This window comes from Eschscholzia californica, unplaced genomic scaffold, assembly GCF_041429995.1.
Source record: "Eschscholzia californica isolate CP2 unplaced genomic scaffold, dmEscCali1.0.p SCAF_1, whole genome shotgun sequence".
Classification (NCBI taxonomy): domain Eukaryota; kingdom Viridiplantae; phylum Streptophyta; class Magnoliopsida; order Ranunculales; family Papaveraceae; genus Eschscholzia; species Eschscholzia californica.
Genome location: NW_028238198.1, coordinates 78,231,475 through 78,250,161, shown reverse-complemented (window position 1 = coordinate 78,250,161; position 18,687 = coordinate 78,231,475). Strand labels below are relative to the sequence as shown.

The 18,687-nt window shown below is 35.0% G+C and overlaps 1 protein-coding gene across 8 annotated transcripts; it reads left to right on the top strand.

The window, feature by feature from the left end:
- Positions 1-8,917: 8,917 nt before the first annotated feature.
- LOC147569478 (uncharacterized) lies at positions 8,918-18,185 on the top strand. 8 transcript variants are annotated; one of them, XM_086655965.1, is made up of 16 exons: positions 8,918-9,605; positions 9,792-9,877; positions 10,689-10,843; positions 11,041-11,105; positions 11,226-11,420; positions 11,574-11,628; positions 13,539-13,563; positions 13,672-13,766; positions 13,895-14,025; positions 14,779-14,968; positions 15,276-15,335; positions 15,421-15,675; positions 16,145-16,403; positions 16,479-16,684; positions 16,871-16,921; positions 17,427-18,185. In XM_086655965.1, the coding sequence occupies exons 1-16, from the start codon at positions 9,538-9,540 to the stop codon at positions 17,715-17,717; spliced, it is 2,187 nt and encodes a 728-aa protein (XP_086512091.1). In that variant the 5' UTR covers positions 8,918-9,537; the 3' UTR covers positions 17,718-18,185. The 8 variants fall into 8 exon arrangements, with proteins under 8 accessions (XP_086512091.1, XP_086512092.1, XP_086512089.1 ...); XM_086655966.1 differs by lacking the exon at positions 11,574-11,628 and having other exon boundaries at positions 11,226-11,412; XM_086655963.1 differs by having other exon boundaries at positions 13,539-13,766.
- Positions 18,186-18,687: the final 502 nt, after the last annotated feature.

Genomic DNA, 18,687 nt, shown 5'->3' with positions numbered 1-18,687 from the left:
GAAACGCGAAATTTCACTTGTGTGGTTCTAAAGAGCAGAAAATCGGAGTTAATTGACAAACAAATGTAAGGAAAGCTGCTAACCACATATAGAAGCTCATGTTATGTACCTAGTAACTAATTATGCATAACCTTGACTGCCCGGCCTAGATTAGCTGGGGTTTCACCTGCAACCATTGTTGGCTCAGTTGTCAAAGAAACTGTATGCAAAACCTTCACTGCTTTTAACAGGAACTTTAATGGGGGTGATACTATAAAACTTCAGATGTTTCATGTTTATGAACTTCCAACTCAACACATTCGGTTATAATGGTTTCGCCTTGAGATCTTAGGTACTCGGTTGGCGACCTAGCTTTGGTCCATCTGATACTATTCTTGATTAAGAAGTGTGGACAGACTCCCATTTTACCGCTTTGAGTACCAAAAACACGGGGACGTAGTCACTTAATAAAAAAGAAGGAGCATTTTACTAGTCAAATGAGAGTACCGAAAATCCCGTGTTGTAGCAAGTTTTCATTCTTGAGATCCTATTTGATTACTTAAATTCGCTTTTGCCCGATTTCACCGGGTTGGTCTCACTGGATCATCTTCAAACTGCATTTCTTCATTTCTTAAGTGAAATTAGCTAGAGTCGAAAATCCCCGTCCGCTACTCCGCTTCCAACTACTATATGCCCTTGTCGCTTGGGTAACCTGTGTCTTTCTTTACTTTGCTATCTTGGAGCACATGCAGCCACGAGGCTTTTACAAGTAGGCCTGAATCTAATACTAGATGAAGTTTATGAGCTTCCAATTCTAAGTACCAAAAGTTCTGGATGAAAAGCTGCAGATAAGAAAACATGGCCGTGGATGAAAATTTAAGGCGTCCGCCGTCCAGTGCCAAATTTTAAACAAGACCCTCTTGTATAGAAACATGTGAGACAAAAGAATTTAAGGGTCAAGAGTCGCATGGGGTGAGATTCATGAGTCCCTAAACGAGTTTTTGGGGAGAGAGACTCTCGCCTAAAAACAATTACATGATAATTTAGTATTTTAGTCAATGCTTTGGTCTGTCTATGTTCTAACAGTTAACTAGTCAAATTTTAATTAGCCTCTCTTGTAATGTTTTGATGTGGTTGCTCCTACTGCTAAGCAATTAATGGGAGTTGTATACTTGAAAGAAGGTAATTCATTCTTTACCTTTTAAAAGCCTAAACTTTAATTCTTAGTAACTATATGTTGGAAATACTTGCACAAAAGAATAAAGAGGATATTTAACTTGAATTAAATTACTTGACTTGATTTGATGAAAATAAACTACAAAGACTGGTCTATTTATAGACCCAAATTCTACCCACTAACTAAGACCACTACTAACATGATTCCACTAACTCATCCAGTAACCCACTAACTTAATCAACAAAAGCAATTTACTTCCCCCTAACTTAATTTTCTAATTACTTAATTAAATAAAAACAATTTTGAGTTTAAGTAAAATTACATAAAAATTAACACTATAAAGAAGGGGAAAAGATAAAGTTTTTTGTCACCAATGTCTTTATAAAATCTCAAACTTAGAGATTTTGAGTTGAATGTTTAGTTGGTAAGATCAGATATTGTTCCTTTCTTTTCTGTGAATTACAAATGAGAGAGCAAATTTTAAGTTTAGCTAGGTATAGAGTTTCTAGAAATGTTACGCCAATAAGAAAAGATACAATCAAACTACTGGAAATGATGCTCTCATGAGATAGTACCAAGTAATGTATGAGAGAAAGTCGAGTTGTTTTGCATACTTGAAGAAGAAAAATGGTGAAGACTCACCTCGGTTGCAAAAAAATGGAAGCTCTTAGATTGTGAAGAAAGGTGATGATGAGATGAGAAGAGAAAGTCCATCTATGACGAACTAGAGTGAAGAGAAAAATCCTAAGGTCATGTTTGACTCGCCGGAATGGAATGTGATTCCTGTGAATCGCATTCCAAGGAATCAAATTATTTTAGTTTAATGTTTGGTTCGACAGGAAATAGAAATTTTATTCCTGCTAGATTCCTAACTTGGTGTTTGGTTCGTACATGATAGGAATGTAAATTTCTATAAAACTTTTGTTATATCCTTTTACTGAAACTACATAAGTTATATGTCAAACTATGTTATATATTTTATTTAGTATTATCTATTTAAATTTGTAGGTATGAATTAGATACACCAATTTAAGTAGAATTTACAAATTTATTTAAAATAAATGAATGTCTTTACTAAAAACTTTTGGTTTTAAATAGTATAAATCGGTTGGAATGGAAAAAAGAACAAGAGAGGGAAAACCTATAGAGAGTTACATTTGAGAGAGTTCCTATGATGGTGGCTAACTTGGGTTTATAATTTTTTTTTAGTTTTGATACTACTTGGATGACGATTTTAATACTAGTCATACTGATTGTTTATTAAAGATAATTTGGTCTATAAATATTAAAACAAAATATTCTTGGGAATGAGAATAACAAACCCACCCCCTCCCTGAGTACCCTATTTTGGAGGAATCCTATTCCCGGATTCCCCTCAGAATAAGATTTCTCCTTCACTCCCACGAGCGCAAAGAGCAATCCAGATTGTGATTCTCAGGAATCACAATCCATTCCCACGCAATTCCCGCACAACAAACATGACCCAAGTGAATAAGTCGAGTGAAGAGGAAACCCAAGATATGAAAAAATCGAGTTGATGTTCTGAGATGAGAATGAGTTAATTTCATGTTTGAAAAAAATTTGGTTGGAGTCGAAAAAAGCCACAGGTCAATGAGATTTCGCCGTAGCGTATACAGGAAATTAGGGGCAGGTCCAGAGCGTCAGTTTGTGTATTGTTTTCTGACATTTTTTTTTCTTTCCAGTTGTACATTTACTTTTTTTTCATCCTTTTATCCTTGCACGGTTCATTGACAACCAAACCTTTGTTTTTCCTTATCTTTATAGTTTCTTCATCGTTTCGCTCTCTAAAATTTACAGAAATCTTATTCCTTTTCTCTCTAAAATTTTATCTACAAATCAATTAAGCAAAGCTTAATAGGGTTTTAAGAAGAAATCTGAAAGATTCACCATCAAAATCACATGAAGTATTTCTTGAACAAATCTGGATTTTTTTTTTTAACAAGTTTGGGTTTGTAATCTTGAAAATATCTAGAGGTTTTGTATCAGATCTCTATCATAAATTTCAATAAAATAATTTAAGTTTTGGAATAATTTATAGAAAATTTTATTATGTATTATACTTAACAAAATTTCTTATAATTTTGTAGTAAAATAGTTTAAGTTTTGGAAGGAATGTATAAAAAATTTTATTATGTATTGTACATAACAAAATTCCATATAACTTTTCACTTAAATAGAATAAATTTTGGAAGGAATGTATGAATTTTTTTATTATGTATTATACATAACAAAATGTCCTATAAATTTCATTAAAATTTAAAATAATTTACGTTTTGTAAGGAATGTACAAGAAATATTATTATGTATTAGACGTAACAAGATGTCCTATAGTTTTTCAGTAAAATAGTTTAAGTTTTGAAATGAATGTATAGGAAAAGTCATTATGTATTATACATAACAAAATGTACAGTACATAATAAACACGGGATTATGTTTCAAGGATGGCATATTTGTAATTTCAATGGAAAAAAGAAAGAAAAAAATTATGTGTCATAATCTTAATGGATGTCACATTTATTATTTTGCCGGAACAATAAGAGAAATAGAGAATTTTTTTCATGGAAAATCTGTAAATATCGTGTAAAGTACACTCAGTTTTGTAACATCCATTTTCTAACCGACATGAAACTGTTGCGTAAACCTGCAACGAATTTTTGTTCTGAGCAGGACTGAGTTCTCATTAGTGGGTTGATTTTTGTGCTTTGATCCAATCCCCCTTTATGAAAAGCCCGTCTTTTTAACTAAGGACATTTTAAGATACTACGTTTGAAATTCGTCCCAATTCCATTTCCTCATGCAAAACACGTCAGATGATATGCCCCGGTGTCGTCACGTCAGCACACTAGTTTCGCTCAGGATTCCCACCGGCCATAGTGCATCATTGTTGTTAGTTGAAAAAGGAAGTCACGCCAGCAGGTCTTTTTTAGGTTATCAACAGTGATATTATGCCCGATGGAACATAGACATGGCGCCCCACTATGGCATAGTGTCTTACGCGGAATGCAACGAAGAATCTATTTCAACTAATTTGTCCCTCAAATTTCTTGTAATTACGGAGAAAGGCTTCCCTTAAAAGCATGAAATCAACTCAATTTATCTCAGAACAACAACTCGCCTAAGAACAAACTAAGGGATCAATTTGTCTCAGAACAGCAACTCGACCCTGGTTCATTTATGTCAACCCACCAGTTACTTTGACATTGTTGTTTTGGAATCTAACGTTCCGTCCAATATCTTTTCATGATGAATTGGTAAAAAGATAATCAAACGAAACACAATCCCTGATTTTCCTAACGTTCTTAGCTCATTATTCAAGTTGAATTACATTAGTTCTTTACCGATTAGTTCATTCGAGAACCAACCATTACAATAATAAAAATTTTTTAAAAGATTAAGCAAAACAAACCATCATTTAATTAAGACGGGCAAAAACCTGAGTTCATAGTTCATTAGTCAAATCGAATTACTACTTTTCTTCACCAATTAAAGAAGAACTTACCATAGTATCATCAGGAGTAGCGACATCATGAACTTTTCATTTGGTGAAACTTAACAACAATTATGTCAAACCAATTTCACAATAATTAGCGAAATTTATACAAATTCATCACATTAGATATCTAGAGCAAAATCTAAGCAAAATGAGTAAATTTTACCAATTTCAAAACAAATAGAATGTTTGTCAGACCAAGTTCCCAATAATTAGGGCAAATTGGACCAATTTCAAGAGATTAGACATCTAGGACGCAATCTAGGCAAACTCTAAGCAAAATTCGATAAATATCACCAATTTCAAAACAATTACAATAAATGTCAGACCAATTTCACAATAATTAGGGAAAATTAGACTAATTCAGAACAATTTAACAAATCTAGGAAAAAAGACAACAAATTTTAGATTTTTAGATAGAGATATAGAGAGAACCTAGAAAAATAGGTAACCTCGGAATTGTACATGTTGACTTTAAAACTTACCTATCATCAAATGTATTTACTATAGTGCCTAATGTGAACTCCATTTACATGGTCTTATCTCCATATTCATTTATATTATCAATGGAATCTCTTGCAAACAATGAGAGAAATGGTCATATACTTTTCTAACTTAAAATACATGTTAAATGTTATCAAAATGGAATCACTTGCAGATTATCTATATTTTGTCATGACTCTTGTAGTCCATACTGAAAAAAACGGACACATAACGGAACAAATTTTATATGTCGGTACGTTTTTGTGTTGATTCCATAGATTACTTTTTTTATTGATTTTTATGATTAGTCTTCTAAAATATGTTCAACTTGATACCTGACTCACAAGTTAGAAAAAATGATCAGGCGACAGGTTTAATGTTTTCTTTCCAACCTCAAAACAAAGTGTCCATAGATTCTTTGATAAAAAAAATTTAAAAGTACTTCCTAAGAGTGTTACAAAGTTTTAGTCCTCAAATAGATGATAGCAAACAATATAAGGACTAAACAGTAATGTGTGAGGGAATAAACAAGAGGTTGCATGTCTATACATACCATTTGGCCATCATGTGATTGTGTCTATCAATCACCTCGGGGAGAGAGGTAACAAACCCATAAATCCTAAAAAAAGAATTCATTCTCAGGACATTAATTAAATCTTGATGGAGCTAACTCGAGTACAAGATGAGCTGGGACGCAACTCTAAATTTGAAGTATCATGAGTATAAGGAGGAATTGGTGTATTCTTCATTAATTGAGAATCTAAAGCTACACTCTTAGTATCAATATTGATACTCATGTGTTGTTTTTCTTTAACTGACCAATCGTAGACTCTCAGTATCAATCTGAAGCTACAACAAAGTTATTAAACCTTGATAGCATAACTCGAGTGCGAGAAGAACGGTGATGCAACTCTAAATTTGAAGTATTATGAGTATCAGGATGAATTGGTGTATCCTCAATTAATTGAGAATCTGAAGCTACACTCTCAGTATCAATATTGATACCCATTTGTCGTTTTTCTTTAACTGACCAATCTCACACTCCATCTTCAATAAATTCTACATCCTTGCTTACAATAACTTTATTTGTTTGGGATTAAACAATTTATGTCCTTTGTTTCCGCGAGTATCCAGACTTTTCAAAAAAGTAATGACATTATTATAACCAACAAAATTACACTTTTCATAGAGTGTTATTGGTTAGGGAACTGGTTTGCGGACGATGACTCGTAAGAAAACCGGTCTTCCACCCTAGAGGTCAAGGGTTCTAGGCACGTTGACAATTTTCAAAAAAAAGTGAAGAATTAGAGAAAAATCTTATAAAGAGCACAAATTTGAAGTTGAAAAGAATGGAAAGAATTACTTATCTATTTGGTTGTTGGATTTCCATATACCTATGATTTTAGCTAAAGTGTCATAGGATTTTTTTTTATTGTGTGAAGTTTAAGCTCGGGTAACGATGATTTTTTTTTAAGATGGTATTTTTCGAGGGATCCAAAGTGAAGAAGATGGTATTTTTCGGCATGAACGACCGCAAATCAACCAATTTTTCGTTGTCATATATTGTTTATAATTATCTTTTATTTTTGTTATTTTGACAGTATTATTTTTTTTATCTAAATTTAAAATTAATGCATTACGAGTCTTCATTCTTTTGTTTTTCACCTTAGTTTTACTATATTAAATAGTTTTACTCAAGTGGTTCATATTCTTTCCGAGAATTTAAAATTTAATTATAAAAAATTTACAAAAAGAACAAAACGGAGGGTTTCATCGATTTTTTTGTAGAAAATGACACTATTGACCAAAATTGTGGATAAAAATGTGGTCGAAAAGCTTATCATTACAAGCATTAATGGGATGAAATTATGGGTGGGTGACGAAAAAATGGTTATTTCCTAAATGACCCTTAGTTTATGACCAGCTTCCCGTGTAGTCCCCTTGTTTATCTAAAATACTCAAACGACCTTCTTTTTGCCGTTAACGTGAACAAATCATTACTTTATATTTTCTCTCCTAAAGTTATCCTTTATTTTATTCTCTGACATATTTCATTTTCCCCTCTTCTCTAAAAACTCTCACTCTCTAAAAAAAACTCATTTTTTCTAAAAACTCTTTCTCTATTTTTTTTAATATCAAATCCACAATTAAGTCCAACTTAAAAAGGAAAAAGATGAGGAGTTTTACAGTAGCAAACATCATCATCATCGACATTGTTAAGGAGAAATCTATTATAGTAAAGTATATGACATTTTTGATGAAAAAGAGAAACCTAGATCTTGAAACATAGTTTGATGTATACCACCAACCATATTCATAATCAAAGGTGAGGTTTCATTTAGCCGGGATTTGTTGGGTTTCCTGTTGATGATGATGATGATGATGATGATGATGATGATGATGATGATGATGATGATGATGATGAGGATGGTGATGATGATGATGATGATGGTGATGATGATGAAGACGATGAAAATCAAGTTGTCCAATGCTTACGAGTATGATAATGATGATGGAGATCGTTATGATGAAGACGTTGACGATTATGAAGACGTCGATGATGATTATGATTATGGTGGTAATGGTCATGATGATGATGATGATGATGATGACAATGAAAATCAAGTTTTTCCATGGTCATCGGGATGATCTTGGCTTCTCACTTTCTCAGTCTAACTATAATCCAAATTTTAGGGCGCCAATGGTTAATTGAGTAACCGATAACAAAGAAGAAAGAGAAGAGGATTCATTCGTCTCCTTTAGACCATTAAGAGATAAAAAAATTAGGTTAAATTCATTTAATCATCATCAACAACAACATGAACATCATCATCCAAGTAGAACTCATCTTGAAATAATTTTAACTTTCTTTCTCGTTCCAAAAATATTTTAAAGAAAATGAGTTTTTAAAGAAAGAAAGAAATGATGAGAGAGAGATATAGAGAGAGGGAGAGAGAGAGAGAGAACTAAATATGTCCGAGAATTAAAGGAAGGATAATTTTCGGAGAGAAATATAAAGTAACGATTTTTTTATGTTAACGACAAAAAAAGAAGTCATCTGGGTATTTTTCGATGAACTAGAGAGTTACGTAGGAAGCTGGTCATAAACTAGGAGGCCATATTTGGAAGAATCACCATCAACATATTTTAATCTTACCTTTGAAAACATGTCTTTACTTGATATTATTACTATGAACCCAATAATTCCCGGGAGCTGATGAATGTTAACCTTATTCATTAATGAGGCAAACTTGAAACTTCTCTATTGATGAAGCTTCATCAAACTAATTTCTTCCATTAGTAACATCTGAAGTGGTTATGGGTTGGTTGATGGCAGTGAGTATGGTAGGGTTTAAAGATGAAAATAGATAACAGAATTTATTTTCAATTTACAAAAATTTTATAGGAATCCCCGAAGATCTGTAAATACCAAAGTTATATTTAAAGACAAACTGGAAAAAGTAAAACATTTTAGTTCTGTAAATACCAATCACATCATTGTTTTTTTGGGAAATCGACTACGTTCTACGTGTTTTTTTTTTTGAAAATTCGACTACGATCTGTGTTTTTTTTTTTTGAGAATTCGACTACGATCTACGTTAGTCGTTACAAGACATTGATGCATCATGGAGATGTAATAAGCACGATAACCGCCTAATTTGAACTGAGAGTGAAAGAGGCTTTGGCCTAAAGCCCGACAACAAAGAGGCCTAAAGCCCGACAAATTATTACATTATTTATAGCCTAAATTACATAGAATAAATCTCGATGACAACTGCTTCCACTGAGACTCGATCCCACGACCTCATGGGCTTAAGAGGGATGTCCAACCGGTAACTGTTGCACCAAAGAGTGGTGGACGACTATGTTTTACGTTAGTCGTTCCAAGACATTGATAAATCGCACAGAAATGTACTAACTAACTGGGCTACCCGTTGTTGGCTAGCATCATATTTGTTTTTTTTTTTTTTTTTTTTTTTTTTTTAAAGCAATTCAACTCCTTTCTCTCTCTAACAAGTCTCATTCGTCTCTCTTCTTCTTATACCACGTTTGATGTTTCTCTCTCCCCGATTGCACAGATTCCGGCATTGTCGTTCCCGCTAGAAAAAATAACCTAATTCCATTGGAGCAGAACAGTTATAAAAGAGTTTCATTTTTTCAGATTTCAAATTTGGTTCTAATCGAAGTTAGTTTTGATGGAATGACATTTAAGGGAGGTTTTTGTTGCTAAATTGATGATTGAGGATTAAATGAGGAAAGGCTTCGTAGAGAATGAAAAGGGGAATTAGGGTTATTAATCTCTCTGTTGGATAATCAAGTTTTTTTGGGAGAAATTTGATCGTTTACACACATATGTTTTGACGTCTTAATATATTCATAATCTGTGATGGAAACAGTTCAGGAGGTTGCCATTTACATTCACAGATTCCACAATCTCGATCTCTTTCAACAAGGGTGAGGGTTTTCTATTGTCATTTTGAGGAAGTTAGGTTTTTTTTTCTTAGTTGAAGTTTTAAACTGCCTTGATTTTTCCTTGAAATCAAAATTAAGCATTCTTAGCTGAGACATTTTTGAAGAAATGATTTCCATTTTGTTGGGTTTAGAAGTTTATATTTGTTCTTTTCAACTGTGTGTTTGCAGATGGTATCAGATTAGAGTTACTATGAGATGGGAGGACAATGACTGTATTTCTCCTGGAACTCCTGCCAGAGTAGCTCAATATGAAGGTACATTTCACCTATGCTTCATGAATATAGCTTAGAATCAATTATAGTATAATGGATGCAATTCGAACTAGTAAACAAACAATGCTTTTCTAGTAAAGGAACTTTTTCGTTAGTCCTCTGTACGGGGTTATATAGAGTAGTGACCTGCTAATCTAAGTCACGTTTAACAAAAATCATAAATTGACGGATGATGAAGAAATAGCTCAGTTGCAGAAAAGCTTCAATATAAATTGAGATATTCCCATGAAGGCTTTCATGAGGTGTGACGGGACCATTTGGTTAACACACCCTTTTTAATGCTCTAGGGAAACTTTTATAGTGTCCTAGAATTTATTACTCCAGTTTTTTTGTTTTTATGTTTGTTTTTTGGCCATTTTCGTTGTGTACTTTTTTCTCCCTTCTACATTTCATCCTTTAAGCATTTCATTGTTTCGAAAGAATAAAGTCTAAGAACAAGAGTACATAAAGGAAAACCAGAGGAGTAATGATTTGGTATGTATAGCTCAATTTTCATCATTAATATCATTATCTTCCTCGATGTACGAGTAATATCACATGATATCTGGAGATATTTTCAACATATTGAGTTCTACATGAGCAGATTCAATTCTCGAAATGAATAGCTCAGTTTTCCGTGCTTATGATCAATTCATCTCTATATTTATAAGTCAAGCTACATATTTTGTGATCCTTCAGACCAGAAAAATACTTGAAGGTGGATAGCTTTGCAGACAATTATCGTTTATTTAAAGTTTTTTTATCTTAGGATTAAAATAGATGAATTGCACCTGAGAAACACTTGATGATGCAGCTCCTGAGTTAGGCCCAGGTGATGTTGTTGGGTTTTGGAGGATTGATGATACAGACAACAGTTTTTATACCCAGCCTTTCAGGATCAAATACGCGAGGCAGGATGTCCTTTTATCTGTCATGGTCTCTTTTAATCTTTCTCTGGAGAAATATGAGGTAGATACTCTCTGGTTGATGATTTTATCTATAATCACCAGTATCATAGTCAGACAGTTCAGCTCTGCTATGCGGATGTCACATTATTCTAATTTTTCGACTACCCCTCCTACTCGGATTCTTCCAGGTTGCCTTGACATAATTAGAGTTTTTGTGTGTTGTTTAGTTAAACCCCTGATATGCACTTTACTTTCCAGGAGAAATCCACGCCTGCTGTAATAGTCAAGTTTGAGCTTCTGTACGCTCCAATACCAGACAATGGGTAAGTAAAAAAATTTAGCTTCACGACATTCTAATCTTTTCATCTTCGTGCAACTGATTATGTGAAAAATAAACTATTAGTACTTGACTCTAGTTAGTGACTGTCATACCCGTTCTTAAGGTCTGAGTTGCCAGCTTTTCTGGATGCTTTGCCTGCTGCAGTCCATGAATTTCGGATTGCTCCCAAGGCTCTGCTTGGGCTGCATTCATATTGTCCCGTCCACTTCGATTCGTTCCATACGGTGCTTGTTGATTTGAGCGTACATATCTGTCTCCTAGCAGCTGCTTCCTTTACTCATCCAATGAAGGTACTCAGGTTTGTCATAATTCTCGCTTCTAGATGAAAGGTTATGTTTTATGCAAAGCTTTGTAATAAAAAAATTAGTAATTTATGCTGATATTTTTTCTTACAGAACCTAGTTTTACATTATCTATTTTTTGGGGTTAATTGATCAATGGAAACTTTCAGTAATTCTTGCACGGTGGAAGATGTTGCTGGTGATTTTTATCATTTAAACAGCCCAGTATGTGTTTCTACCTGATAAATTTCTTTTCCTAGTAAAATTTATGGGGTTAAGGTGGTGAAACAGTACGTCTTATGTGAATATTTTGGGTGAAAATGAACGTCAGGTCCTTTTAGATATCTATTGTCAATGCCCACGGTAAATGCTGGGTAGCCAAGTGCGGAGCGAATAACTGCTGAGAGCATCTATGTAAGCCCACCTCAAGATGAATGCTTTTCTATTCGGATTTCCCTAGAGCCTCCGGTACACCAATTGAGAGAGTGACGGGGTCTCTGCCCCTATGGAGTGGAGTGACAGAACTATCGAAATTCCAAAAGAAGGTCACGGCGAGACGAGTCGTTTATCATTACGAGACATCCTAACAGACCAATAGATTTGAACCTTGATCCTACATGACCCGATCAATTCGATCAGGCACTCTCGCCATCTATTTTCATTGTTCAGCTCTTTGACAACACGAAAAATCATGTTCAACTCTTTGACAACATGAGGAAACCAAAATCTCTGCCTTCCCTCTCTTTCTATCCAAGGGATGGAAGGGCAGAGGTCTTTGGTGTCCCCTCCAGTCAAGAATTGGGGCCATACAATCACTCAATCACCAACCAATAGGCTTTCCTCTCACGCCTTTCTTCGTCCATGTCTCAATATTCTGGTGTCCTAAGAGTAGAGGAACCACACCAATTATGGTTTCTGATGCCTTGATTTTTCAAAGACATGGTTGCTGGAAGGTGAGGTGATTTTAGGAGAGTGAGATCAAGTGAATTTAAGTACGTAGGTGATTTGTGAAATGAATCTTTCTTTGCAGCTATGAGATATGCAATATCCCATCTCTGTTTTGAACTACCACATGTTTCTGTCTACAATCTACAAAGTCGGTACCAATAAAATGGTCATAACTTCCTTATCTCGCATTCTTATCATTTTCCTTTTCTACTTGCTGTTATATTTCACTGCAAAAGTCAAGTAAGAAACTCACTCTTTCAGTAGCTAATAAAAATATCATATGGATGATATTCTGGAGGAAGTAAATGGATATGATAGCAAGGTAGTTGTTACGAGCGGAAAGCTTGGTAATAGAGTTTTGAGGTGGGTTTCAATTTTCAAGCTTTCAGGAAAAAAAAACAGACCAAAACAGAGAACACAAAATGCAGAATCTTGATAGGAAGGGTGATAGGTAAGATATGAAAAAACTACGCAAAGGGAGAGCTTTAAAACATGACATAGTTATGAACACAATGGCCACTCTTTCGATTGTTTATCATGGTCAATACAGTCGTACACCGAGGAGAATAACCAATACAATGCAGTAATATCTAGCATAGATGAGCCTAACATATGCTTTAAAGTTTCGTTATGGTTTTTGTGGATAGAATAAAAATGGAAACGCTAAACAAAATCCTTCTTGATGTGTAAAAGTACAAAAAAGAAGACAAGAAATCCAAAGAACTGAACCAATTCGAACCTGATTAAAATTGGTTCCATAACATTGAGAACCCGAACTGAGGTAATCAGTGGGAGACCTGTTCCTGTTTTCAAATATACGGATACCAGTTGACACCCCTGGCAGGGGAAAGGATTTAGACTAGAGAGAATAGTTGTGGAATCAGTCTCTTGGTAATCAATGAGTTACTCTGCTGCTAATTGGGTGAGTTATTATATCTGTAAGGTATGAGAATTTGAAGTGGTCTAAGTTGGATGAGATGAGACACATTGGAAATAGGGAACTTATTATCTTCCTCGATGCAGCTAACACAGAAAGTTAGAAGGACAACTAATAAATGTCTATTTCAAATATATGACTTTCTAGATATGATGTTTCTATTTAGCTCTATCGAGTTACTCTCTCCTTCAGTCTGTTGTTTGCGTCGGTGCTCCTAATTGTAAAACAATTTTTTATTTTGCTTCCACAGATGTCAGGGAAAGGGGTTAACGCGAGTAAGAAACATGTTGCATTTGTCAAAGCGTTGTTGACTGCACGTGACATACTCGTTGATGACCTGCAAAAGCTTAGTAAAGCAACTAATATAAAAATTGATCTGACAGATACCAGTTCGAATGTAGGCCAAAATAAGTTGGTTGATTCAGTTCTTCGGGGGAATCTGTGCAGTACAGATGATAAAGGTTTTGAGGAAAATAAGGTAGTAAAAGATCACATACTGATAGACAATCTTAGAAAAGTTGTTGGTTTCGTGCTTCAGCTTGGGCGCTTTAAAAATGATATTATATTACCTCTAGTTGCTTCTGATATGTTTGTTTGTCACTGCAGAGTCCTCGAGGCATTGATTCTGAAAATGAAGGAGTGCTTCATTCTCTGTCCAAGGAAGATGTCGAAGATGTCTTTCACTCACTTGGTTACCAGCTTTCATTTTTATGGAATACATTTCTGAAATTCCATAGGTTTGTTTCACTCCAGATCAATTTACACATTCCTAAGTATTTTTCCCAACGTGGTATAATTTGCCATACTTTTAGTAAGAGGTCCTGTCCTGGATTCTTTTCTCATTTGAGGGCGTTCACATCATAATTACTGCATTGTTTTACCGACAAGGAGATGAGTCCCCTAGTAATGGCTTGTCAAATCATCGTTATAAACTCAGACTGAATGAGTTTGTACCTACTTTTTTTGACATATGGGTTTATGTCAGTCCTTAATTTAGTATTGATAAAAACATACCTGTATCATATGGTAATTTTAAAGTTCACTTCTGCAAGGTACAAAACTTGTTTGGATACTATGATTAACGTTTCTCTGCGTTTGTGCCCTGTGCCCATCTAAAATGGGTCTAGCTTTACATTGATACTGAGAGACTGGTAAACAAGGAACTAAATTTAGGGTTAACACGCATACGTTTTGTCCAATATCAAAGTGATTGTAGTGGTGTCAGCTTGCAGTTCTCCCTTTTTGACATCAGCTGGTAGTTCTGCCAATATCAAAGTGATTTGAGAAAGAAATGATGATTATACAAGAGTAATGTCTCTAGTACTGGTTGCAAACTTCAGTCTGTGCCTGTGCTCATTCTTATGCATGTATTTGGTTATAAAAGCTAATAAGATGTTGATTATCTTTAACTACTCCATCTGTATCAAGTTCCTGGTGTAAATCTTTCATCCTTAGTTGTTTTAGGTGCTGATATGGTTTTCATACTGCAGAGCGAATAAGATGCAGATAATGGAATATCTGCGTGAGGCATGGGCCAATGATCGAAGAGCTGAGTGGTCCATATGGATGGTCTACTCTAAGGTTGCGATGCCACACCATTGTTTGAGAAGTGGAGCTGCTGAGTCTTCTTACCGCAGTATTCGTGGAAAAGTTTCATTTTCGCAGAAGATAAACGAAGATGTAACTACTAATAACCCTAAGACTTTCAGAATGTTCTCACATGTTCATAGGCACAATTTGTATCGGTCCCCACTTCTGGATGAAGTTGTAGATGCTAATTGATGCATATTCACTATGTACGACATGTATGTCTACATATAAACTTATATATATATATATATATATATATATAATACACACACACACACACACACACACACACACACACACACACACACACACACACACACACAAACACGCATATATATAAGTTATGTAGTATAAGTGTCACATCTGAATCGGCACCTTTTGGTGTCTCCTTTTGCAGCCAATCCAAATTGCAATTACTCGCGCTGAACTTCATCGGCGAAGTATTGCTCAAATGAGGGTTTGTTGTTTCCTTTCATAGAAATCTATTAGTTTCTCAAACTGTGTTTGTCTGTTTAATAATCGCATATCCCTGTATTGTGCAGATTAACAACCGATCAATCCAAGACATGCATATTTTTGGTGATCCATTACGTAATCCTGTAATACTTGTGGATCGTGTCATGAATGCTCCTTTGCTTAATAGAAGTGGAAGTTCATTCTTTATCCCCCTGGACCACAAGGATGCCTCTAACATATTGTTGAATACTAGATTAACCACTGGAAAAAAGTTATCAGCTACAGGCTCGCAAAGAAGTACTCGTATTTTGAGGATTGTCATCTTTGTGCACGGATTCCAGGCATGTTTTCTTGCATTAGACATATGACTTGGTTGTTTTTGTATGTCTTAGATGTTGTGGGTAACTTCAATTCGATTTTGTAAGGTGTTTTGTCTTTATTTCCTTTATATCTCTATGAAATTTATTTTTTATGAAGTTCACACCCTTTCTTACCTGAAAAGTTAGTTTACTTTTTAAGATGGCCAAGGTGAGCGCAGCAGAGCCTTCTGCCTAAAGAAAAAAAGGAAATTGTTTGTTGATTGTCGTTCGCCTATCGAAAATAATGCCGTAAAACTGAGGTTTACGGTTGCATTCTTGATGCTTAAACATCTTAGCCACTGTTCGAAACTTTTTCTCCAAAAGAACTTTGTTGGAGGATGGTATTGCTTCCTGAAAATACTATGTGTATGCTTCTTCATTAATGTCTTCTGCTGCATATTTGGAAAACATGCATGGATTCATTTCTCTTTAACTTTACTGACATAAGCAGGGACATCATCTCGATTTACGCCTTGTTCGAAATCAATGGCTTTTGATAGATCCTGGTGCAGAGTGTCTCATGTCAGAGGCAAACGAAGATAAAACATCTGGAGATATAAGAGAAATGGGATCAAGATTAGCAGAAGAAGTGACCGCTTTCCTCAAGAAAAAAATGGATAGAGCTGCGAGATCAGGTGGCTACAAAAGTATCAAGCTGAGTTTTGTTGGGCACTCCATCGGAAATGTAATTTTGAGGTCTTCCTTGACAGGTATAAATCCATTAGTCATAGTTCTTACCAATTTTCAGTCTTCGGGCCTAACTGAAGCTGTTTTATTTGCCCCAGATAGCAAGATGGAGCCTTTCTTAAAATATCTTTATACATATGTATCTGTATCTGGACCACACCTTGGGTATTTGTATAGTTCAAATTCTTTATTTAACTCGGGGTTGTGGCTACTAAAGAAGCTCAAAGGAGCACAATGCATTCATCAATTGACATTTACTGATGATCCAGATCTTGAGAAAACTTTTTTCTACAAACTGTGCAAGGTAAGAAATTTTGATAAAAGTTGGCGTTTTTTGTTTCTGAAAATTGCTTATCATGTTGAGTAGTATATTCAGCATAGTGAAATTCAAGCTGAAAGGATTAACTAAAAAAGGAGAAAGAGAACAGCCTATTACTTTTCTGCTGCTTCTAGAAGTGTAAAGCTCTAAACGTTCATTTTCTTTTTCCAGGCAAAGACGCTGGAGTATTTCAATAACATAATCCTTCTATCCTCACCTCAGGTATTTCCTCCCCGTCCTACAGTCTTAATAAGTCATATATTGGGATACTCGGGAATGACTCTCTCTTCTCTCTCTTCTCTCTCTCCAGATTTACAAGTAGAAAATTTGCATATATTCGTTATATGTTTGAATTAGATTGTTAGGTATGAGGGAAGGACAGAATGAAGCATATGATAAAGTTTTGAAAAGTTAAATTAGGTGAAGCTACGAAGCAATGAAAATCTGAAGAAAAATACGATTTAGATAGAACAGTTATATCCCTGTAGGATATTCGTACCATCTTTAAATGAAGTTCAGCTAATAAGTTATTACTGATGTTTTTGGCCATGCAAGAGGATAAGATTTTCCTAGAACAAATTTGGTATTATTATAACTCTAGACGACTTCTACGCAGCAGCCAGACTTAGCGTTCCTTATTTAGTTCTTCCTAAGTTAGCCTCTAAAGCATTGTTGATCTTCTTCTGCCGCCTTTTACTTAAACTATTACCGTAATTTCATTTGTCAGGATGGCTATGTTCCATATCATTCGGCCAGAATTGAATTATGCCCAGCATCATTCTCGGATTACTCAAAGAAAGGTAAAATATTTATGGATATGCTTAACAATTGCTTGGACCAGATACGTGCACCCACCTCTGAACGTCGTATGTTCATGCGATGTGACGTCAACTTTGACACCTCAAACCAAACCAAGAACTTGGACACCATGATCGGCCGTGCTGCTCATATAGAGTTCCTGGAAACTGACATTTTCGCTAGGTTTATAATGTGGTCCTTCCCAGAACTATTTCGTTGACGTTGCTAAAAGTTACTTCTCTCTGCTGCTGTTTCATCGATCAACCTGGCTCTTACTTTTGACATCAATGAATACAAAGAACTGTACACATGGCAAACTCTTGAAATCTGATGTAATCTCAGCCTCTCTTGTAGTCTTGTTTCTTCGGCAATTTGTATAAGTTATAGGACGCCTGCGGTGGTAGGTGTTGCTTGTAATTCTAGTTGGGAGGTCCTTAATCTTAGATTCAAGGGCAGTGAGCTTGAGATTCAGATTTTCAATGTTTCATCACAATTGCTTCTTAGAGATTGTAAAATGTGATTCAAGGTTTAGTGTTCATGTACTTTAGTTAGTATTTGAGAACTGTAATTAGCTATATCGAAATTTTAAGGTAGTCTCACTTATTTAATGATTCTGCATTTAACAAGTCCGGAACAAAAGACAGCACTGAAAATAATAAGATCTTCCCTTTGTATTTGTGTGATAAAACTATTCATATTTCTTTAAATAGTTCTGCAATTGAGGAATGTCAATAACTTTGCGTATCGCTTATAAGGTATCCAGTAGAAAAAATGCCGACGAGGCTGTTTGATTGAATGAACTGCCTATCTATTTGTTATATATTGTTCCCGTATCGCTTTATTCCTTATAATGCCAGCTATTTGACTCGTATGAGGGAATTAATACGATATCTGTGGTCGTTGTTTTGTCATTTCTAAGATGTCTACAGGCTTGCAATAGTACCCATCGTTGGGTTAAGTGGGTCCATGGGCTCATTTGGACTCGGTAAACAAGACGTTTATCGACCTCTCAGGCATTTTCACACCCCTAATTGTGCAGTCACTTTAATCATCAATCTGTAGGGTCGACGATTTGTCGGCAGGCATTCCTTAATGAAGGGAAATGAATTCTAAACCATCCATGAATGAACTTTTAAAGCAATTGAATGCTTTGAACAGCTATCAAGTTGTTTGTTAATGGTGGTAGACCT